Here is a 25,290-nt window from a genome sequence, read left to right as displayed (position 1 = left end):
CAATCCCATCGCCCATCCAATCCCATCCCTTCCTCCCCATCCCCATCCCATCGCCCATCCAATCCCATCCCTTCCTTCCCAGTCCCACCGCCCATCCAATCTCATCTCTTCTCAGTGAAACCAAAACAGCCAAAGCGCCGCAGGGGCCAGAGGGGGGCCAGGCTGTCAGGTTTGAAGGGTTAAAAGTGCAGTGTGGAAGTTCAAAGATCTGTGACCCCTTCTGACAAAAGGCCCTGCTCTCTCTGTGCTCCCCAGGACAGGTCTCTGTCTCACTGCTTCAACCTAAACAAAGACCCCGTGTTCCTCTATCTCTCTGTCTCTCTGTCTGTCTGTCTGAGAACCTTCTGTCTACACTGGTTTCTACTGGAAATGCATAGTCAGTTCTGAGGGCCAGAACACAGGGTAAAATACCAACTGAAGCAGGCTGCTGCGGTAGGGAGATGATTGGCACCACAAACAATAAAACATTCTGAAATAAATCTCCGCACAGCAGGCAGTCCGCTGTAATTGTATTTAATATTCAGTCTGCAGTTTTTGCTATATAACCTCTTTTTATGTTTGTTTTCTTCCTCATTTCCCCTCCTTACATCTCTTCCCTTCATCTCCCTTTCTCCCCCTCCCTGCCTCCCACACTCCTCTCCAGGAACCCTGATGGTGATGTCCAGCCGTGGTGTTACATCGCTGACCATGAAGACGGAATCTACTGGAGATACTGCGACATACCCACCTGTCAGAGTAAGAGAATGTGTGTGTGCGCTCTTGCGTGTGCATCAGAGTCATGTAGTCAACGCCCTGTGTTCCTGTGTTACACCCTGGCTGACCTGAAAGCCCAGAGGCACTGTTCGTCTCTCGGTCGGGGGCTCTGTCAGTCACACGGCGTGTCAGATAGTTATGAAAACGTTTATAGGTCATCTGCAGAAGCATTTCACTGAACTATTATCATCCTGAAGAATGTCTCTTAACTGCCTACCATCAGCAGCTCTGCAGTGTCCGGGCATGCCTGTTCCATGTGAACTGTCAGTCAGTCAGTCACACTGTTTTTACATTTCTGTAATTAGCTGTCAGTCATTCAGCTCAGCAGAGCTCAGTACAGCAGTCAGTGTGTTGTGTTATTGCCTCTGTGCTTGTTCTCTACGGGTATACATGTTCTCTACTGGCATGTTCTCTACTGGCATGTTCTCTACTGGCTTGTTCTCTACTGGCTTGTTCTCTACTGGCTTGTTCTCTACTGGCTTGTTCTCTACTGGCATGTTCTCTACTGGCATGTTCTCTACTGGCTTGTTCTCTACTGGCATGTTCTCTACTGGCTTGTTCTCTACTGGCATGTTCTCTACTGGCTTGTTCTCTACTGGCATGTTCTCTACTGGCTTGTTCTCTACTGGCATGTTCTCTACTGGCATGTTCTCTACTGGCATGTTCTCTACTGACTTGTTCTCTACTGGCATGTTCTCGACTGGCATGTTCTCTACTGGCTTGTTCTCTACTGGCATGTTCTCTACTGGCATGTTCTCTACTGGCATGTTCTCGACTGACATGTTCTCTACTGGCTTGTTCTCTACTGGCATGTTCTCTACTGGCATGTTCTCTTCTGGCATGCTCCCTTCTGGCATGCTCTCTTCTGGCATGTTCTCGACTGACATGTTCTCTACTGGCTTGTTCTCTACTGGCATGTTCTCTACTGGCATGTTCTCTTCTGGCATGCTCCCTTCTGGCATGCTCCCTTCTGGCATGTTCTCTACTGGCTTGTTCTCTACTGGCATGTTCTCGACTGACATGTTCTCTACTGGCTTGTTCTCTACTGGCATGTTCTCTACTGGCATGTTCTCTTCTGGCATGCTCCCTTCTGGCATGCTCCCTTCTGGCATGCTCCCTTCTGGCATGTTCTCTACTGGCATGTTCTCTACTGGCATGTTCTCTACTGGCATGTTCTCTACTGGCATGTTCTCTTCTGGCATGCTCCCTTCTGGCATGCTCCCTTCTGGCATGTTCTCTACTGGCATGTTCTCTACTGACATGTTCTCTACTGGCATGTTCTCGACTGACATGTTCTCTACTGGCATGTTCTCTACTGGCATGTTCTCTACTGGCATGTTCTCGACTGACATGTTCTCTACTGGCTTGTTCTCTACTGGCATGTTCTCTACTGGCATGTTCTCTTCTGGCATGCTCCCTTCTGGCATGCTCCCTTCTGGCATGCTCCTTGTTTTCTGGCATGCTCCCTTCTGGCATGCTCCCTTCTGGCATGTTCTCTACTGGCATGTTCTCTTCTCACGGCATGTTCTCTACTGGCATGTTCTCTTCTTAGGCATGCTCTCTACTGGCATGCTCTCTACTGGCATGTTCCCTTCTGGCATGTTCTCTACTGGCTTGTTCTCTACTGGCATGTTCTCGACTGACATGTTCTCTACTGGCTTGTTCTCTACTGGCATGTTCTCTACTGGCATGTTCTCTACTGGCATGTTGGGGCGGCAGGTAGCCTGGTGGCTAGGAGCGTTGACCCAGTAACCGAAAGGTCAGCATTCAGTTGTACAACTGACTAGGTATCGTCCTTTCTCTTCTGGCATGTCCTCTACTTGCTTCTCCTTATTAATTTATTTACCCTTTATTTTAACAGGGAAGGCACATTGAGACCTAGGTCTCTTTTTCAAATGTGCCCTGTATAATATAATATAAATATACACATTAGACACAAAATATATATACACTGCTCAAAAAAATAAAGGGAACACTTAAACAATACAATGTAACTCCAAGTCAATCACACTTCTGTGAAATCAAACTGTCCACTTAGGAAGCAACACTGATGGACAATAAATTTCACATGCTGTGGAATAAACAACAGGTGGAAATTATAGGCAATTAGCAAGACACCTCCAATAAAGGAGTGGTTCTGCAGGTGGTGACCACAGACCACTTCTCAGTTCCTATGCTTCCTGGCTGATGTTTTGGTCACTTTTGAATGCTGGCGGTGCTTTCACTCTAGTGGTAGCATGAGACGGAGTCTACAACCCACACAAGTGGCTCAGGTAGTGCAGGTAGTGCAGCTCATCCAGGATGGCACATCAATGCGAGCTGTGGCAAGAAGGTTTGCTGTGTCTGTCAGCGTAGTGTCCAGAGCATGGAGGCGCTACCAGGAGACAGGCCAGTACATCAGGAGACGTGGAGGAGGCCGTAGGAGGGCAACAACCCAGCAGCAGGACCGCTACCTCCTAAACATCACAAATCACATTCCTCTACAAATAAGTCCCCAGTCAATGCTTTTAACGGCACCAGAACATCAAGATGAAATTAATTTTGAATTTAGTTACAGAAATATTGTGCATTAAAACTAAACACAGATTTACCTACACTACACTACTTAAAATAACATCAAATTGATCAGAAATACAGTGTAGTCATTGTTAATGTTGTAAATGACTATTGTAGCTGGAAACGGGTGATTTTTAATGGAATCTCTACATAGATGTACAGAGGCCCATTATCAGCAACCATCACTCCTGAGTTCCAACGGCATGTTGTGTTAGCTAATCCAAGTTTATAATTTTAAAACGATAATTTATCATTTGAATACCCTTTTGCAATTATGTTAGCACAGCTGAAAGCTGTTGTGCTGATTAAAGAAGTATTAAAACTGGCCTTCTTTAGACTAGTTCAGTATCTGGAGAATCAGCATTTGTGGGTTCGATTACAGGCTCAAAATGGCCAAAGACTTTCTTCTGAAACTTGTCAGTCTATTCTTGTTCTGAGAATTGAATGCTATTCCATGCGAGAAATTGCCAAGAAACTGAGTATCTCGTACAACGCTGTGTACTACTCCCTTCACAGAACAGCGCAAACTGTCTCTAACCAGAATAGAAAGAGGAGTGGGAGGCCCCGGTGCAGGGATTTTACAGTTTTCCGGAATTTAGCCGAGTTCCCATTACAATCTGAAAGAGCGGTTACATAATAATCCAATTTAGCCTTTCTGATTTGTCTTACACAATGATATCTTAGTTGCTTAAAAGCTTTCCAGTCCGGGTGTAAGCCTGTGTTCCTGGCCTTGACCCAAGCATCATCTCTTTTATGAATGACTTCTGATAATTCCAGAGTGTACCAGGCATTCGATCTACCTTTAACCCTACATTTTTTGAAGAGAGCATGATTATTCACAATAGTATTGAAAACATCTTAAAACAAGCCCAGTACTTATTTCAGCCTGGTGCATGCTGCATAGTTCCCTTCATTATTATACTATACTGTACTGTGTGTCCCAGTAGCAACTATGTAGAGAGGGACCTGGAGGCTTCATTCGTAAAGTGTCTCAGAGTAGGAGTGCTGATCTAGAATCAGGTACCTCCTGTCCATATAGACTTATTTATTGTAGTCTAATGTTTTAACTGATCCTTGATCAGCACTCCTATTCTCAGACGCTTTTTGAATACGAGCCCTTGAGACTGTATGAGGTTCCTACTCCTCTGTGTTACTGAAGCTGAAGGACTCAAGCCCACTCCTCAAACTTCTCACTCTGGAGGCCAAAGGGCTAAAGGACCCATTAACCCATCCAACAATGCGTGGCCTGCTGAATAGACAGCTATGGTCTCTCTCTCTCTCTCTCTCTCTCTCTCTCTCTCTCTCTCTCTCTCTCTCTCTCTCTCTCTCTCTCTCTCTCTCTCTCTCTCTCTCTCTCTCTCTCTCTCTCTCTCTCTCTCTCTCTCTCTACCGACCTATTTCACACAAGTGTACAGTTATCCATGAATGTCTCGACCAGACCCATCCCCACCTTTGTGTCAGAGTGGGTAAGGCCGACCCACCCATCCATCCACCCATTCCCCTGGCTGGTTGTGTCAGAGGGGGGCAGGCAGACCCGCCCATCCATCTACCCATTCCCCTGGCTGGAGTAAGTACTAAGCTGATTCCTTATCTCATGTGAATTGAGGCCAGCCTTTGTTGCAGGCAGATGGGATACTGCCACCATAGGCCTGCTCCCCCCTGCCTGCCTGCCTGTTTTTGTCTGCTGTCTTCCAGTCTGGATCGGTGCAGCCCGCCTGCCCAGTAACCTATCCTTGTGCCGTGTGTGTGTCCAACTTCTCCTGTTTGCTGTGAGCTTCGCCCATATCGAATGCAGCTCTATTTCTGCATTGGCATTATAGATAGAGATAGACACACTGTATTTCTGAATAGAGGGGAAATTGAGAGAAGAAAAGAGCTCAGAGCGAGGCATCTACAATGAAGACAGATGAAGAGTGAGGCATCTCCCTCTGTCTGCCTGTCTGTCTCCCTGCCTCCCTGCCTGTCTCCCCTGTCTGTCTGTCTGCCTCCCTGTCTACCCTCCTGTTTACTTGGCTGCCTGTCTGTCTGTCTGCCTGTCTGTCTGTCTGTCTGCCTGCCTGCCTGCCTGTCTGTCTGTCTGTCTGTCTGTCTGTCTGTCTGTCTGTCTGTCTGTCTGTCTGTCTGTCTGTCTGTCTGTCTGTCTGCCCTCCTGTCTGTCTGCCCTCCTGTCTGCCTGTCTGTCTCCCTGCCTGTCTGTCTGTCTGTCTGCCAGTTTACTTGGCTGCCTGTCTGTCTGTTTACTTGTCTGTCTGTCTGTCTGTCTGTCTGTCTGTCTGTCTGTCTGTCTGTCTGTCTGTCTGTCTGTCTGTCTGTCTGTCTGTCTGTCTGTCTGTCTGTCTGTCTGTCTGCCTCTTTACTTGGCTTCCTGTCTGTCTGTTTACTTGTCTGTCTGTCTGTCTGTCTGTCTGTCTGTCTGTCTGTCTGTCTGTCTGTCTGTCTGTCTGTCTGTCTGTCTGCCTCCCTGCCTGTCTCCCTGTCTGCATCCCTGTCTACCCTCCTGGTCTGCCTGTCTGTTTTGTCTGTGTTTTTGTCTGTTTTGGTTGGTCTGCGTGTTGTTTTTTCTGTTTTCGTGTGGCATTGTGGCCATTCACTGAGGCTCTGTCTGTACCCACCAGGGTTAGTCAGGTCAGTTTCAACGCTGTGCCCTGTCATCCAGGGTCATCACGTCATCCTGGTGAGGCAGCGGGCACACCCTGTTAAAACAACAACAACAAAAATGTAATTTAGCAGACACTTTTATCCAACTTAAAGGAGAAGTTTTATTTTTTACAACAAAGTCTCTATTTTGTTATGTAAATGTAATGTTATAGAATGGTCCAGACATCTTTTTTGGGATTTCACTTGTTTTTAATACTCCAAACAGCAAATTATTTCCTTGTCCTCGTTGTGTAGTATAGGGGCCATGAAAGTGTATGAACAAAGGCTCCAAAAACACCATCATACGTTCCTTTTAGAAATGGAAGGCTCTCAGTATAGTGATGCAGGTCTTTAGATGTTGTACACATGAAATTGTGAATGTGTCATTCTAAACTTTACCGCAACGTTATATATTCCCTGCAGTCCTGAAGTGTTGTCTTTGAAACGTACACACACACTGCAGTCCTGGAACATTATCTGAAATTCCCCCATGGAAGTGGTCTGATGAAGTGGATGCTAAGCTGCAGGACTGTTTCACTAGCACAGACTGGAATACGTTCTGGTATACATCCAATGGCATTGAGGAGTTTGCCACACAGATGACGCAATCTCTATTGCACTCCACACAGCCCTCACCCACCTGGACAAGAGGAATACCTATGTAAGAATACTGTTCATTGACTACAGCTCTGCATTTAACACCATAGTCCCCTCCAAGCTCATCACCAAGCTCAGGACCCTGGGACTGAACACCTCCGTCTGCAACTGGATCTTGGACTTCCTGACGGGCCGCCCGCAGGCGGTGAGGGTAGGCAACAACACATCCGCAACGTTGACATTCACACGGGGGCCCCTCAGGGGTGTGTGCTTACTCCCCTCCTTTGCTCCCTTTTCACCCAGGACTGCTTGGCCGCACACGACTCCAATAGAGGAGGAGGTCAGTGACCTGGTAGTGTGGTGCCAGGACAACAACCTCTCCCTCAATGTCAGCAAGACAAAGGAACTGATTGTGGACTACAGGAAACGGAGGGGCTAGCTCGCCCTCATCCACATCGATGGGGCTGTAGTGGACTGGGTCGAGAGCTTGAAGTTCCTCGGTGTCCACATCACTAAGGAATTAACATGGTCCACACACACCCACACAGTTCTGAAGAGGGCACAACAGCGCCTTTTTTTAACCTCAGGAGGCTGAAAAGATTTTACTTCCTCAAAAAGTTCTACAGCTGCACCATTGAGAGCATCTTGACTGGCTTCAGCACTGCTTTGTACGGCAACTGCAAGTCACCTGACCGCAAGGAGCTACAGAAGGTGGGGGGTACGGCCCAGCATATCAGTAGGGCCAAGCTCCCTACCATCCAGGACCTCTATACAAGGTGGTGTCAGAGAAAAGGCCCCAAAAATTTTCTAAGACTCCAGCCACCCAAGCCATAGACTGTTCTCTCTGCTACTACCGCATGGCAAGTGGTACCACGGCACCAAGTCTGGAACCAACAGGACCAGCTTCTATTCCCAAGCCATAAGACTGCTAAACAAGACTGATGAATAGCTTGTTCATATAAGGAAGTCAGTCAATTGAAATAAATTAATTAGGCCTTAATCTATGGATTGCACATGACTGGGAATACAGATATGCATCTGTTGGTCACAGATACCTAGCCTGTTGGGGCTAGGGGGCAGTATTGAGAATTTTGAAAAAAGTATGTGCCCATTTTTAACTGCCTCCTACACCAACTCAGAAGCTAGGATATGCATATTATTACCAGATTTGGATAGAAAACACTCAGAATTTTCTAAAACTGTTTGAATGGTGTCTGTAAGTATAACAAAACTCATATGGCAGGCAAAAACCTGAGAAAAACAAAACCAATTTTGTGGCTGTACTATTTTTCGAGTCATTGCTAATAGATCACACAGTGACAAAGGATTCATTTCGCACTTCCTACGGCTTCCACTAGATGTCAACGATCTTTATAAAGTTGTTTGAAGCATCTATGATGAACAGAGACCGGATGACAAGGAAGAGAAGTTGATGTCCCTGGGATGTCGTCACTTCATTATTGCGCGCACCTGCGCATTCATGTGAGGCGAGACATTTTTCAAAAACGTTTTTCAAGACACAGGAGAGGTCGGGTTGAAACATTACTGATGTTGCACGTTAAAAATTGCCCTAAAGATTGATGCTAAACAACGTTTGACATGTTTGAACGAACGTAAATAGATTATTTTTTTTACTTTTCGTCGTGACTTTCCCCCTCCCCGCCCTACTTTTGAGTAGCCTACCAACATGGATCAACTTGGAGTTATTTGGACATAAATTATGAACTTTGTCGAAAGAAACCACATTTGTTGTGGACCTGGGAATTCCTGGAAGTGCCAATGGATGAAGATAATCAAAGGTAAGGGATTATTGACAATAGTATTATTGATATTAGATGGTTACAAGATGGTGCTAACCTGTATATCCTAGCCTATTGTTCTTAGCACAGCACCCCGTTTATTGCAAAGTGTGATTTCCCAGTAAAGTTATTTTGAAATCTGGCAATGCAGTAGCATTTACGAAATGTTAAACTATAATTATTTGAATGACAATATTATAATTTACCAATGTTTTCGAATAGTAATTTTGTAAATTGTAACGTTGCTTCACCGGAAGCATTTGAGGGGGAAAAAAATTCTGAATTTCACCGCTACTGTAAAATGCTGTTTTTGGATATAAATATGAACTTGATGGAGCAAAAAATGCATGTATTGTATAACATAATGTCCTAGGAGTGTCATCTGAGGAAGATTGTCAAAGGTTAGTGCATAATTTTAGCTGGTTATCTGCTTTTGGTGACGCCTGTCTTTGAATTGACAAAACATTACACACAGCTATTTTCAATGTACTCTCCTAACATTACCTAACTTTATGCTTTCGCCGTAAAGCCTCTTTGAAATCGGACAATGTGGTTGGATTTAGTATATGTTTATCTTTCAAATGGTGAAAAATAGTTGATTGTTTGAGAAATTGAAATGATTAGATTCTTGCAGTTTTGAATTTCCCGCCATGGTCTCTTGACAATAAATCCCAATACCGGGCAGGGATCCTCAACAGGTATGGGCATGGATCCTAAAACCAGTCAGTATCTGGTGTGACCACCTTTACCTCATGTAACCTGACAATGTCCTTCACGTAGAGTTGATCAGGCTGTTGATTTGGCTTGTGGAATGTTGTTCCACTCCTCTTCAATGGCTGTGTGAAATTCCTGGATATTGGCGGGAATTGGAACACGCTGTCGTACTCGTCGATCCAGAGCATCCCAAACATGCTCAATGGGTGACATGTCTGGTGAGTATGCAGGCCATGGAAGAACTGGGACATTTTCAGCTTCCGGGAATTGTGTACAGATCCTTGCGACATGGGGCAGTGCATTATCATGCTGAAACATGAGGTGATGGCGGCGGATGAATGGCATAACAATGGGCCTCAGGATCTCGTCACAGTATCTCTGTGCATTCAAACTGCCATTGATAAAATGCAATTTTGTTCGTTGTCCGTAGCTTATGCCTGCCCATACCATAACCCCACCGGCACCATGTGGCACTCTGTTCAAAACGTTGACATCAGCAAACCACTCGCCAACATGACGTCATACACATGATCTGCGGTTGTGAGGGCGGTTAGCGGGCCAAAATGAACATTTAATTATTTGGCAACAGCTCTGGTGGACATTCCGGCAGTCAACATGTCAATTGCATGCTCCCTTGAGACATCTGTGGCATTGTGTTGTGTGACAAAACTTCACATTTTAGAGTGGCCTTTTATTGTCCCCAGCACAAGGTGCACCTGTGTAATGACCATGCTGTTTAATCAGCTTCTTGATATGCTACACCTGTCAGGTTGATGGAATATCTTGGCAAAGGAGAAATGCTCACTAACAGGGATGTAAACACATTTGTGCACAACATTTGAGAGAAATAAGGTTTTTGTGGATATGGAACATTTTGGGAATCTTTCATTTCAACTCATGAAACATGGGACCAGCACTTTACATGTTGCATTTACATTTTTGTTCAGTGTTTTAGTAATGTGGTATATTGTTTCAGGGCTCCCGAGTGGCGCAGCGATCTAAGGTACTGCCATCCCAGGTTCAAATTCAGGCTGCATCACATCTGTGATTGGGCGGCACAAAATTGGCCCAGCGTTGGCCGGGGTAGGCCGTCATTGTAAATAATGTTTTTAACTGACTTGCCTAGTTAAATAAAGGTTTAAAAAAAAGACTCTTTAAGGGCGGGAGGTTACTGTGGTAATGTGACTCTAGTCGTGTTTGTGCCTGTGAGATTGAGTCTGACTAGTAGAAGCGTTGTCTTTTCTTCCCTAGCAGTTGAAACTCAAATATAGAAAAACAACCTAGCTTATGAACAAAACAATGTAAACAAACACAAGGACAAAGTCTCACTTCAGTAGACTTTCGTTACTTGAAACGTAAATAAGGCCACCCGTTATGCCTGTGCGCAGCACTTCTAAAGTTCTAACTTTCACTCAGATCTTCACGGACGTCCAGCCCCCTGCCAGGCAGTGTTGCAGCACGAGGTGGAATAGGCTATATAGGATTTGTAGTTCTTTGACTTTGTGCGATTCATTTACCAGCTATGACACAAAACGGCGGGAAAAAATGACAACAGCTACTGCAGCATTTATTTTACTATAAATGTGATAAATGCTGTCGAGCCTTGACCCCCCCGCAGTTGGCAGGTGTTAATTTTAGGGCCTGACTGGTACTCCCTGTATATAGCCATGTTATTTTTTACTCATTATTGTTTTTCATTATTCCTTGTGTCACTATTTTTATATTACATTTTTATCTTTAACTCTGCATTGGTCGAAAAGGACCCGTAAGTAAGTATTTCACTGTTAGCCTACACCTGTAACAAATAAGATTTGATTTGACACACACACACTGCAGTCCTGGAGTCTTCTCTGACACACACACACACTGCAGTCCTGGAGCCTTCTCTGACTCACACACACACACACACACACACACACACACACACACACACACACTCGCTCCATTGTTATGAGCCGTCCTCCCCTCAGCAGCCTCTACTGATGCTAATATACATTTTTGTTCTCTATCAAAGCCAGGTAGTCCCAAGGGTGTTATTTTGATTGATAGGGTAGGACAGGTTGTTGCAGCGGAACATTACATGGGAAGGAGAGGTGCAACACTCTCGCTCCATTAAAATAATCGAATTTATTATAAATCAAGTTTTAAAACATACAGCGACGTCTCTGTCTATATAGAGACCTTCATCAAACAGAGGGGCGTCAGGTACCCTAGTGGTTAAGAGCGTTGGGCAAGTTACAAAAAGGTCGCTGTTTAGAAGAGCTGACTATGTGAAAAATCTGTCAATGTGCCCTTGAGCTTAACCCTTAATTGCTCCTCTAAGCCGCTCTGGATAAGACTGTCTGCTAAATGACAATTAAAGCAAAATATTTCAAAGGCAGGTAGTCCCTCAAGGGTGTTATTTGTGATTGATTAAAACTTAAAAATGCCTGTTTGTGTCCTCCTGAGTGGCGCAACGGTCTAAGGCACTGCATCGTAGTGCTTGAGGGGTCACTAAAGACCTGGGTTCAATCCCAGGCTGTGTCACAACCGGCCGTGACCAGGAGTCCTATAGGGCAGCTCACAATTGTCCCAGCATCGTTACGGGGCTTTACTTGACTCATTGTGCCCTTGTGGCGGGCCGTGTGCCTGCAGGTTGACTTCAGTTGTCAGCTGAATGGTGTTTCCTCTGACACATTGGTGCAGTTATCTTCTGGGTTAAGCGGGCAGGTGTTAAGAAGCACGGTTTGGTGGGTCACATTTTGGAGGATGCATGACTTTGCCTATAGTGAGCCCGTTAGGGAGTTGAAGCAAGCAATGAGACAAGATCACAATTGGATATCACAAAAAAGGGGGTAAAATATTTATATTTTTTCAAATTCCACTTGCACCTGAAATTTGCATTAGAAGGTGAGGAGTGACACTCACTCTCTCCATTATAAAAATTATGTTACTATAAATCAAGTTTAAAAAATGTACAGTGACGTTTCAGGTCTACACAAAGACATTCATCAAACATAGCAGCTTATCCTCATGCAAAATGGTTTCTCTGTGCATTGACGTTCAAACTAAAGACAGCCACTGAAGAGTTAGCAGTGATGGATTGGAGAGGACAGAGTGAAGCCTGAAGAATTAGCAGTGATGGATTGGAAAGCACAGAGTGAAGCTTGAAGAGTTAGTAGTGATTGATTGGAAAAGACAGAGTGAAGCTTGAATGTGTGATCACTTATTTACTGATCAAAATACTTCTAATCGGTCTGACGTTTTTATGACATTGTTGTCTGATTTATAATTACGCTATATATCCAGTTTTATTAGGCAAAAAGGAAAAGGTTATGATGAGATGTTATATGATCTGTTGTAGGACCTGGAGTACTGTACCTCATGGTCAGGTCATGTGGTCTAGTCAGGGTCCAATGTTATCATACATTTTAGTCATTAGCTCTTAACCAGAGCGACTTATAATCAGTGCATTCAACTATGGTAGGTAAACAAAAAAGGTTGCCATCTTGCTCCACCTTGGTGTAGGGTGAAGTTGTCCCTAGATGCCGATCTGGGGTCAGTTTTCCAACACTAATGCTTAAGGTTAGGATTGGGTGAGGGGAAGCTGATCCTAGATCTGTAGCTAGGAGAGCAGGAGAGTTAAACAGTTCAGCAGCGGTGAAGCCCTATCAACTTATCTCCTCTCAGTGGTGAGTAACTAACCAGGCATTACATGGCCAGGAGAGCACAGGGACCGTTGTTCCGGCTCCTCAACGGCACCATTGTGGGGCTGAGACCTGGGCAACTCAGTGGCCCCTGTGGGTCTAAGCCCTTAGATCACATTATCTACTAAGCTAACATGTGGAATGGTTTTAAGATTTTTTAAGATTAGCCATTTAGAATTTTATTTTATGAATATTTGAATTCAGCCTTTGCTTCTATAGCCCATAGAAATGCATTGAATAACACATTTGTAAATGGAAATTAATTAAGGTTTTGAAGTGTCTGTCCTATATCTGAGCGATATAAGAACTGAGGAATGTTTTTTTTAACCCATGTTTGGTCACGTTATTCGTGGCACTTTTTACCCCCTATGCGTTTTGTGCCATATTTACAGCCTGTACTGGGTTACCTCCCACTGAGCAAAACAACATCTTCATGTTCGTGAGAGTCTCCCCTTTCGATATTGGTGACATATTAGTTGGTAGCTCCAACTGTTCATGCTGGACAGTCGGATTTGCGAGAAGTATTTGGTTTTAAATCTACTTAAGTATCATAAGTAAATGTACTTACAGTTGAAGTCGGAAGTTTGCATACACCTTAGCCAAATACTTTTAAACTCAGTTTTTCACAATTCCTGACATTTAATCCTAGTAAAAATTCCCTCTCTTAGGTCAGTTAGGAACACCACTTTATTTTAAGAATGTGAAATGTCAGAATAATAGTAGAGAGAATGATTTATTTCAGCTTTTATTTCTTTCATCATATTCCCAGTGGGTCAGAAGTTTACATACACTCAATTAGTATTTGGTAGCATTGCCTTGAAATTGCTTAACCTCTATGGGCCACCTACTCAACAGCCAGTGTAATCCCGTGGCGCGATATTCAAATACCTCAAAAATGCAAAAACTTCAATTTTTCAAACATATGACTATTTTACACCATTTTAAAGACAAGACTCTCGTTAATCTAACCACACTGTCCGATTTCAAAAAGGCTTTACAACGAAAGCAAAACATTAGATTATGTCAGCAGAGTACCCAGCCAGAAATAATCAGACACCCATTTTTCAAGCTAGCATATGTCACATAAACCCAAACCACAGCTAAATGCAGCACTAACCTTTGATCTTCATCAGATGACAACCCTAGGACATTATGTTATACAATACATGCATGTTTTGTTCAATCAAGTTCATATTTATATCAAAAACCAGCTTTTTACATTAGCATGTGACTAGCATGTGACTAGCATTCCCACCGAACACTGCCGGTGAATTTACTAAATTACTCACGATAAACGTTCACAAAAAACATAACAATTATTTTAAGAATTATAGATACAGAACTCCTCTATGCACTCGCTATGTCCGATTTTAAAATAGCTTTTCGGTGAAAGCACATTTTGCAATATTCTCAGTAGATAGCCCGGCATCACAGGGCTAGCTATTTAGACACCCAGCAAGTTTAGCCCTCACCAAAGTCAGATTTACTATAAGAAAAATGTTATTACCTTTGCTGTTCTTCGTCAGAATGCACTCCCAGGACTTCTACTTCAATAACAAATGTTGGTTTGGTCCCAAATAATCCATAGTTATATCCAAATAGCGGCGTTTTGTTCGTGCGTTCAAGACACTATCCGAAAGGGTAAATAAGGGTGACGAGCATGGCGCATTTCGTGACAAAAAAATTCTAAATATTCCATTACCGTACTTCGAAGCATGTCAACCGCTGTTTAAAATAAATTTTTATGCCATTTTTCTCATAAAAAAGCGATAATATTCCGACCGGGAAACCCTGTTTTAGTTCAAAGACAGAGAAAATAAAAACATGGGGTCGCCTCGTGCACGCGCCTCAGTCTCATTGTACTCTGATCTACCACTTACCAAAGGCGCTAATGTTTTTCAGCCAGGGGCTCCACCAAAGACATCATTCAGCTTTTTCCCGCCTTCTGAGAGCCTATGGGAGCCGTAGGAAAGATCCTCAGTTTTCAATAAAGAGAGTCAAGAAGCCCAAGAAATTGTCAGACAGGCCACTTCCTGTTCAGAATCTTCTCAGGTTTTTGCCTGCCATATGAGTTCTGTTATACTCACAGACACCATTCAAACAGTTTTAGAAACTTTAGGGTGTTTTCTATCCAAAGCCTATAATAATGATATGCATATTCTAGTTACTGGGCAGGAGTAGTAACCAGATTAAATCGGGTACGTTTTTTATCCGGCCGTGTCAATACTGCCCCCTAGCCCTAACAGGTTAACTTGGGTCAAATGTTTCGGGTAGCCTTCCACAAGCTTCCCACAAAAAGTTGGGTGAATTTTGGCCCATTCCTCCTGACAGAGCTGGTGTAACTTAGTCAGCGTTGTAGGCCCCTTGCTCGGAACACACACTTTTTCAGTTCTGCCCACCAATTATCAATAGGATTGAGGTCAGGGCTTTGTGATGGTCACTCCAATACCTTGACTTTGTTGTCCTTAAGCCATTTTGCCACAACTTTGGAAGTATGCTTGGGGTCATTGTCCATTTGGAAGACCCATTTGCGACCAAGCTATAACTTCCCAACTGATGTCTTGAGATGTTGCTTCAACATATCCACATAATTTTCCTCCCTCATGAAGCCATCTATTTTGTGAAGTGCACCAGTCCCTCCTACAACAAAGCACCCCACAACATGATGCTGCCACCCCTGTGCTTCACGGGTGGGATGGTGTTCTTCGGCTTGCAAGGCTCCCCCTTTTTCCTCCAAACATAACGATGGTCATTATGGCCAAACAGTTCTATTTTTGTTTCATCAGACCAGAGGACATTTCTCCAAAAAGTATGATCTTGGTCCCCATGTGCAGCTGCAAACCGTTGTCTGTTTTTTTTTATCGCGGTTTTGGAGCAGTGGCATCTTCCTTGCTGAGCGGCCTTTCAGGTTATGTCAATATAGGACTCGTTTTACTGTGGATATGGATACTTTTGTACCGGTTTCCTCCAGCATCTTCACAAGGTCCTTTGCTGTTGTTCTGGGATTGATTTGTACTTTTCACACCAAATTACGTTAATCTCTAGGAGACAGAGACTTCCTGCGCAGTATGACGGCTGCGTGGTCCCATGGTGTTGATACTTGTCTACTATTGTTTGTACAGATGAACGTGGTACCTTCAGGCGTTTGGAAATTGCTCACAAGGATGATTTTGAGGTCTTGGCTGATTTCTTTAGATTTTCCCATGATGTCAAGCAAAGAGGCACTGAGTTTGAAGGTAGGCCTTGAAATACATCCACAGGTACACCTCCAATTGACTCAAGTGATGTCAATTATCAGAAGCTTCTAAAGCCATGACATATTTTTCTGGAATTTTCCAAGCTGTTTAAAGGCACAGTCAACTTAGTGTATGTAAACTTCTGACCCACTGGAATTGTGATACAGTGAATTATAAGTGAAATAATCTGTCTGTAAACAAGCAAAAATGACTTGTGTCATGCACAAAGTAGATGTTCTAACTGACTTGCCAAAACTATAGTTTGTTAACAAGACATTTGTGGAGTGGTTGAAAAACAAGTTTTAATGACTACAACCTAAGTGTATGGTAACTTCTGACTTCAGTTGTATGTATCAAAAGTAAAAGTATAAATCATTTCAAATTCCTTATATTAAGCAAACCATACAGCATCCTTTTCTTGTTTTTTTAATTTACAGATAGCCAGTGGTACACTGCAACACTCAGACATCATTTACAAATGAAGCATGTGTTTAGTGAGTCCGCCAGATCAGGTAGTAGGGATGACCAAGGATGTTCTCTTGATAAGTGTGTGAATTAGGCAATTTTCCTCTCTTGCTAAGCATTCAAAATGTAGCGAGTACTACTGGGTTTTACAGGCGGTTTTATTTTCCGGATCATCTCTCACACACACACACACACACACACACACACACACACACACACACACACACACACACACACTACACAAGTATTTACTTTCTACCCCCACATTCTCCCCCTTCTCCCCAGAGGGGTGGAGATGGATCCCTGAGGAGTAGTGAAGCAGAGCAGGCTGGGTAATATAAAAACATTCAGAATCAGCAGTCTATTGTCTTACTTAGACTGGTTCCACTGCCATAACCCCCAATAACCTCCCTCCACTGCACTGTGTTTTATGTCACACACACACACACACACACACACACACACACACACACACACACACACACACACACACACACACACACACACACACACACACACACACACACACACACACACACACACACACACACTGCAATGTGTTCTAAAGCCATGGATCAAATATAAACACACAGACACATAAAGGTATGAAGAAGGAAACACCCTCTCTCTCTCTCTTGCTCTGTATATATATATCAATTCATTTTCAATTTAAGGGGTTTTATTGGCATGGGAAACATATGTTTACATTGCCAAAGCAAATTAAATAGATAATAACCAAACTTAACATTACATTCACAAAAGTTCCATAAGAATAAAGACATTCCAAATGTCTATATAGTGTTGTAACGATGTGCAAATAGTTAAAGTACAAAAGGGTAAATAAATAAACATAAATATGGGTTGTATTTACAATGGTGTTTGTTCTTCACTGGTTGCCCTTTTCTTGTGGCAACAGGTCACAAATCTTGCTGCTGTGATTGAACACTGTGGTATTTCACCCAATAGATATGGGAATTTATCAAAATTGGATTTGTTTTCAAATTCTTTGTCTGTCTGTGTAATCTGAGGGAAATATGTGTCTCTAATATGGTCATACATTTGGCAGGAAGTTAGGAAGTGCAGCTCAGTTTCCACCTCATCTTGTGGGTAGTGTGCACATAGTCTGCCTTCGGCAGCCCTTCTCAATAGCAAGGCTATTCTCACTGAGTCTGTACATAGTCAACGCTTTCATACATTTTGCGTCAGTCACAGTGGTCAGGTATTCTGCCACTGTGTACTCTCTGTTTAGGGCCAAATAGCATTCTAGTTTACTCAGTTTTCTCATGATTTGGTTGGGTCTAACTGTGTTGCTGTCCTGGGGCCCTTGGGGTGTGTTTGTGTTCATGAACAGAGCCTCAGGACCAGCTTGCTTAGGGGGCTCTTCTCCAGGTTAATTTCTCTTTAGGTGATGGCTTTGTTATGGAAGGTTTGGGAATCGCTTCCTTGTAGGTGGTTGTAGAATTGAACGGCTCTTTTCTGGATTTTGATAATTAGCGAGTATCGGCCTAATTCTGCTCTGCATGCATTATTTGGTGTTTTAAGTTGTACACAGTGGATATTTGGTGTTTGTCCCTTTTTGTGAATTCTTGGTTGGTGACCAAGAATGGTTGGTGACCAAGACCTTGGTTGGTGACCAAGACCCCAGACCTCACAACCATGAAGGGCAATGGGTTCTATAACTGCGTTCCATAGCCTCTCTTTCAGCCAGTTTTCACAGTAGGAGACCCAAACCACTTTGTAAAGACTGGGGACATCTAGTGGAAGCAATTGGAAGTGCCCAATGAACCATTGCTCACAGTGTGAGTTATAGGCACAGCGCTGAAGTTGAGTCCGCAATTCAGAATTCCACATCCTGTTACGATCGGTCTCGGGGTTTTGACTGCCATATGAGTTCTGTTATACTCAGACACCATTCAAACAGTTTTAGAAACTTTAGGGTGTTTTCTATCCACATATATTAATTACATGCATATCCTAGCTTCTGAGTTTGAGTAGGAGGCTGTTGAAAATGGGCACGAATTTTTTCCAAAACGCGCTGTAGCGCCCCCTATCCTAGGCGAACTCGAAGAGGTTAATGTGTCACGTCCTGACCATAGAAAGCCTTTATTTTCTATGGTAGAGTAGGTCAGGGCGTGACTAGGGGTTTAGTCTAGTTTATATTTTCTATGTGGGGTTCTAGTTTGTTTTTTCTATGTTGGTGTTTTGGTTTGATTCCCAATTACAATTAGAGGCTATCGTTGTCTCTAATTGGGGATCATACATAAGTAGCATTTTTCCACCTGTGTGTTATGGGATATTGTTTTGAGTTAGTGCACATAGCATCTCTGTAGTCACAGTTCGTTTATTCATTTATTGTTTGTTTTGTATTTTGCCAAGTTTTACTTTATAATAAAAATGTGGAACGCTACTCACGCTGCCACCACCAAAGATGGTGGATCTGAGAACTGAGCGGGTTCTTCGTCCCGCACCAGAGCCGCCCCCGATGCTGGCGGATGAGAGGGTACTTCGCCCCGCACCAGAGCCGCCCCCGATGCTGGCGGGATGAGCGGGTACTTCGTCCAGCACCAGAGCCGCCCCCGATGCTGGCGGGATGAGGGGGTACTTCTGTGTGGGGTTAAAGTTTGTTTTTTCTATGTTGGTGTTTTGTATGATTCCCAATTAGAGGCAGCTGGCTATCGTTGTCTCTAATTGGGGATCATACTTAAGTAGCATTTTTCCACCTGTGTGTTATGGGATATTGTTTTGAGTTAGTGCACGTAGCATCTCTGTAGTCACGGTTCGTTTATTAATTTTGCTAAGTTTCACTTTATAATAAAGATGTGGAACGCTACTCATGCTGCACCTTGGTCCGTTTCTACAAACGAGCATGACATAATGATAATTTTCCCAAGGTTGCTGTTGATGCATATCCCCCGGTAGTTATTGGGGTCAAATTTGTCTCCACTTTTGTGGATTGGGGTGATCAGTCCTTGGTGCCAGAGCTGAGGGTTCGTTAAATAGTTTGAGTATTTGATTTGATAGCTATACTACTTTATAGCGAATTGGAATTTGTGGTCTGTATATTATATAATTTCATTGAGGATACCATCAACACCACAGGCCTTTTTGGGTTGGAGGGTTTGTATTTTGTTCTGTAGTTCATTCAAGGTAATTGGAGAATCCAGTGGGTTCTGGTCATCTTAAATAGCTGGTTCTAAGATGTGTAATTGATCATGCATTTACTGTTTATTCTTTGTTATAGAGCCAAAAAGATTGTAGAAGTGGTTTATCAATATCTTTCTTTGGTTTTTGTATTCTTCATCAACCCATTTGTTGTTGGTCATTTTCTTAGGTCATCTTCTTGAAATGTTTTGACTTGATAGGGAAGCTGAGAGGTCAAATATACTGTTTAGGTTTTCTACTGCCAAGTTTACACCTTCACTATTACAGTGAAACCTCTCTCTCTCTAAGTTAAATTCATTTTGCTTCATCTTGCTCTCTGTGTGTCTTGCTCTGTCTCTAAATTCAATTCAATGGTTTTATTGACATGGGAAACATACGTTAACATTGCCAATGCAAGTTTTATTTAACTAGGCAAGTCAGTTGAGAACAAATTCGTATTTACAATGACGGCCTACCCCTGCCAAACCCAGACAACGCTGGGTCAATTGTGTGCCGCCCTATGGGACTCCGAATCATGGCCAGATGTGATGCAGCCTGGATTCAAACCAGGGACTGCAGTGATGCCTCTTGCACTGAGATGCAGTGCCTTAGACCACTGCGCCACTCGGGAGCAAATTACAAATGTCTTTATCTCTCTCTCTTTTGCTCTCTTTCTCACTCATGTATAAATACTCATGGCAGTGTGCTATGGGCGTGGAATGTGGGAGGGGAAGAGAGAGAGAGAGAAAAGAAAACGAATTCTAATTGCTAATTGCTCCTGTAAGTCGATCTGGATAAGATCGTCTGCTTGATGTAAATCATGTTGCCAAATCTTGCCGGTCCCTGTGTGTGTTTAGGCCTGCTTTAATTTTATTGTCTGTCCCTTCTCCAGAGGTGTGTCTTATACTGCTACAGACAGACAGACAGACAGACAGACAGACACCGCTGAACTCAATCGTTGTGTCAGTTGTTGTTGCTTTGTATGCATTGCAATGCATCATGGTATGTTAGTATGACTGGAAGAACACCTAGGCTGCTAACCTTATGCCCAACCTCTGCCTGCCTTTCTCTGGAAAGTTTCTAGTCAAAACTCCAAATATCACGATTACAGTCATGTTGACTTTAACTCGCCAATTAATCTCCCTCCAAATTCTTCCAGTCTGCCGTGCTGCTTCTTGCTGTGTGTGTGTGTCTGTGCTGCGGTAAATGAGCCAGACAGAGGTATTAATCTGCTCATAAATCCGAGAGGATGTTTAACATGGCTGTAAAAATATAAAGATGGGATATAAAAAAAGGAAAGGAAGACAGGAGGGCTGGTGATTTATAGAGAGGAAAGGAAGACAGGAGGGTTGGTGATTTATAGAGAAGAGGAAAGGAAGACAGGAGGGCTGGTGATTTATAGAGAGGAAAGAAGACAGGAGGGCTGATGATTTATAGAGAGGAAAGGAAGACAGGAGGGCTGGTGATTTATAGAGAGGAAAGGAAGACAGGAGGTCTGGTGATTTATAGAGAGGAAAGGAAGACAGGAGGGCTGGTGATTTATAGAGAGGAAAGGAAGACAGGAGGGCTGGTGATTTATAGAGAGGAAAGAAGACGGGAGGGCTGGTGATTTATAGAGAGTAAAGAAGACGGGAGGGCTGGTGATTTATAGAGAGGGAAGGAAGACGGGAGGGCTGGTGATTTATAGAGGAGAGGAAAGGAAGACAGGAGGGCTGGTGATTTATAGAGGAAAGGAGTTGGAGCATTTGTCCTCTTCTCCTTCACTTAGAGGCTCGCTCTCTCTCTCTCTCTCTCTCTATCTCTATCTCTATCTCTATCTCTATCTCTATCTCTATGCTATCTATCAAACACTCCGCATACTGCCTGCCCATCACGTCACGGCCCTTCGGCCAACAGTTTGGTCAGACTATGGTCCAAATCAAATGTATTAGTCACATACACGTGTTTAGCAGATATTATTTGGGGTGTAGCGAAATGCTTGTGCTTCTAGCTCCCACAGTGCAGTAAACACTAACAAGTAATATCGAACTGTATCACAACATATACCCAAAATACACGTAAATCTAAGTAAGGAATGGATTAAGAGTATGTGTGTGTGTGTGTGTATGTCAGAGCGGCATTGGACTAAAATACAGTGGCATAGTATAGAATACTGTACATATGAGATGGGTGATTCAATATTTACACACAATTAAAGTGACTAAGATACCATAGACTAGTATAGAGTACAGTTTATACATATGAGATGAGTAATGCAAGATACGGAGACATTATTAAAGTGGCTAATGTTTCATTTCCTTAAAGTGGCCAGTTATTCATAATCTATGTCTATAGGCAGCAGCCTCTGATATGCTGGAGATGGCTGTTTAACAGTCAGTGGTGTAGTATAGAATACAATATAGTATAAACATATGAAATGGGTGACGCAATATGTAAACACAATTTAAAAGGGACTAAGATACCGTAGAATAGTGTGGAGTGCAGTTTATACATATGAAAGGAGTAATGCTAGATATGAAACATTATTAAAGTGACTAGTGATCATTTCTAAAAGTGGCCTGTGATTTCTCATCTATGTCTATGGGCAGCTGTCTCTGATGTGCTAGTGATGGCTGTTTAACAGTCTGATGCCCTCGAGATAGAAGCTGTTTTTCAGTCTCTCTGTCCCAGCTTTGATGCACTTGTACTGACCTCGCCTTCTGGATGGTAGCGGGGTGAACAGGCAGTGGCTCAGGTGGTTGATGTCCTTGATGATCTTTTTGGCCTCCCTGTGACATCGGGTGCTGTAGGTGTCCAGGTGGGCAGGAAGTTTGCCTCCATTAATGCGTTGGGCAGACCGCACCACCCTTTGGAGAGCATTGCGGTTGTGGGGGGTGCAGTTGCCGTACTAGGCTGTGATACAGCACGACAGGATGCTCTTAATTGTGCATCTGTAAAGGTTTGTGAGCGTTTTAGGTGTTAAGCTGAATTTCTTTAGCCTCCTGAGGTTGAAGAGGCGCTGTTGCGCCTTCTTCACCACACTGTCTGTGTGGGTGGACCATTTCAGTTTGTCATTGATGTGTACGCCAAGGAACTTCAAGCTTTCCACCTTCTCCACTACTGTCCCGTCTATGTGGATAGGGGGGTGCACCCTCTGCTGTTTCCTGAAGTCCACGATCATCTCCTTAGTTTTGTCGACCTTGAGTGAGAGGTTATTTTCCTGACACCACACTCCCAGAGCCCTAACCTCCTCCCTGTAGGCTGTCTCATCATTGTTGGTAATCAAGCCTACTAGTGTTGTGTCGTCTGCAACTTGATGATTGAATTGGAAGCGTGCTTGGCCAGGAGGTTGCTGAGCACGCACCCTTGTGGGGCCCCAGTGTCGAGGATCAGTGAAGAGGAGGTGTTGTTCCTACCTTCACCACCTGGGGTCGACCCGTCAGGAAGTCCAGGACTTGTGTCTGAACCGCTAAACTGGGACTCAACTTTGTCCCTATACCGACATTTAGCCTGCTTGGTTGCATTGCGGAGGGAATAACTACACTGTTTGTATTCTTCCATATTTCCAGCCTTCTTGACCTGGTTAAATGCGGTGGTTCATGCTTTCAATTTGCGCGAATGCTCCCATCTATCCACGGTTTCTGGTTGGGGTAGGTTTTAATAGTCACAGTGGGTACAACATCTCCTATGCACTTCCTGATAAACTCATTCACCGTATCGGTATATGTGTCGATATTATTTTCTGAAGCTACTCTGAACATATCCCAGTCCGCATGATCAAAACAATCTTGAAGCGTGGATTCCGATTGGTCAGACCAGCGTTGAATAGTCTTCATCATGGGTGCTTACTGTTTGAGTTGGCGAATGGAGGGCGGGGGAGGGCCTTATATGCTTTGTTAAGGTAGTATAACAATGGTCGAGAGTTTTAGCAGGGCACGTACAACAATCAATATGTTGATAGAATTTCGGGAGCCTTTTCCTACAATTTGCTTTGTTAAAATCCTCAGCTACAATAAATGCAGCCTCAGGATATGTGGTTTCCAGTTTGCATATAGTCCAGTGAAATAGACAAATTCTCTCGGGAGATAGTACGGTCGGCATTTAATTGTGAGATATTCTAGGACGGGTGAACAGAAGGACTTGAGTTCCTGTATGTTATCACAGTTACACCATAAGTCGTTAATCATAAAACATATACCTCCACCCTTCTGCTTCCCAGAGAGATGTTTGTTCCTGTCGGCGCGATGTACTCAGAACCCAACTGGCTTTACAGAGTCAGACAGTATATCTCGAGAGAGCCATGTTTCCGTGAAGCAGAGTATATTACAAGCGTGGGTGAGACACAGGGTGTAGAGAGAGAACCGCCCTGTGTTGGACCAGGACATTTGGGGTACGTTCCAAATGTCACCCTATTCCCTATATAGTGTAACATTTTTAACCAGTGCTATGGTCTAAAGTAGTGCACTATATAGGGAATAGGGCTCTGGTCTAAAGTAGTGCACTATATAGGGAATAGGGCTCTGGTCTAAAGTAGTGCACTATATAGGGTATAGGGTGCCATTTGGGATGTAGACTTGGTTAGTGAACGCTCAACGCTGGCCTTTTGCAGCTTGTCCTGTTCGTCTTTCATCCTTACGCTAACACCATCTGAGGCATCTCTCTCTCCCTCTCTCCCTCTCTCCCTCTCTCTCTCTCTCTCTCTCAAAACAACACATGCTGTAGTCCCTAGGTTTTAGGTCTTAACATCCAGCATGCACCAGTGAACGTGTGCTAACAAGATGTCTACAAGCATCTGTTCTAGAACTCTCTGAACGCTCTAGAACTCTGTGTCAGAGTTTCATGTCATTCTCTCTCTAACATGTTACTGTAGAGATGTATTAAACCCTCACCTTATTACTGCACATGAACAGTACATTCAAGGTTATATGTTTGATTTCCCTATGTCATGACGTTGGCCTGTGGGTAAGGTTTATGACCCCCCCCCCATAAATACCTTTCTCCCTTCCCCTCTCTGACCCTACTGAAGGACTTGAATAGCCTGTGTTAAATATAGAGAGTCTGGGAACATCAAACAAATGGGGAAAAGGAACCATATTTTGGTAATAAAACCAGTTGGAAATATGCTTGGGAACGTAATGAGTATGTATGTCAGTTCGTTTGTCATCTGAGACATTATGACTGATGACAGGACGACAAACTGTACCTGAGAAAGTATACACCCTCTAGTTATCAGAGTAACATGGAATTGTTATGCAATTGAAATGTTTGATATTGAAATTGTTTGTTAGGAGATTAAATGTAATTTTAGCTTCCAAATGAGAGATTTGGGTTTTCATAAGGAAAGTGCCCGGCTTGATCAGTGGCCCACCCCTGTGAAGAGGAGGGGTTATAAACGATGAAACACATCCTTCCCCCTCTCCACTATATAAGCCTTTGACGAAAAGATAACCAGGTGGTTCCAGCACGTGAGGTCTGCAGCCTCTACGTTAGAAGGACACACATGTCAAGGACAGAACTAAGCCAACCTCGGCGTGAGCTATGGTATGAACTGGTATGAACTTTGAGCTTATTCACTACAGAAGTGATACTTCCTAGCCGTTGAGTTAGCAGCGGCCGCTGTAGACGTGGGCTAGGAAAGGACGGACGACGGATCCAGTCTAACAAACAGACGAAGATACCACCACGTATCCAATTTACTACCAGAGACATTCTTCCGAGTACAGGAAG

At 43.6% G+C, this 25,290-nt stretch overlaps 1 protein-coding gene across 2 annotated transcripts in view; it reads left to right on the top strand.

Moving 5' to 3' along the window:
• LOC106592780 (kremen protein 1) overlaps positions 1-25,290 on the top strand; it is a 125,627-nt gene that overhangs the window by 53,677 nt on the left and 46,660 nt on the right. For both annotated transcript variants that reach the window (XM_045695274.1, XM_045695275.1), the window contains exon 3: positions 644-735. In XM_045695274.1, coding sequence (XP_045551230.1) covers positions 644-735 — 92 coding nt within the window. The remainder of the gene's footprint in view (positions 1-643; positions 736-25,290) is intronic.

This window comes from Salmo salar, chromosome ssa15, assembly GCF_905237065.1.
Source record: "Salmo salar chromosome ssa15, Ssal_v3.1, whole genome shotgun sequence".
NCBI classification, from domain to species: Eukaryota; Metazoa; Chordata; class Actinopteri; order Salmoniformes; family Salmonidae; genus Salmo; species Salmo salar.
Note: the sequence above shows the minus strand (reverse complement) of the source record. Positions and strands in the feature narration are given on the sequence as shown.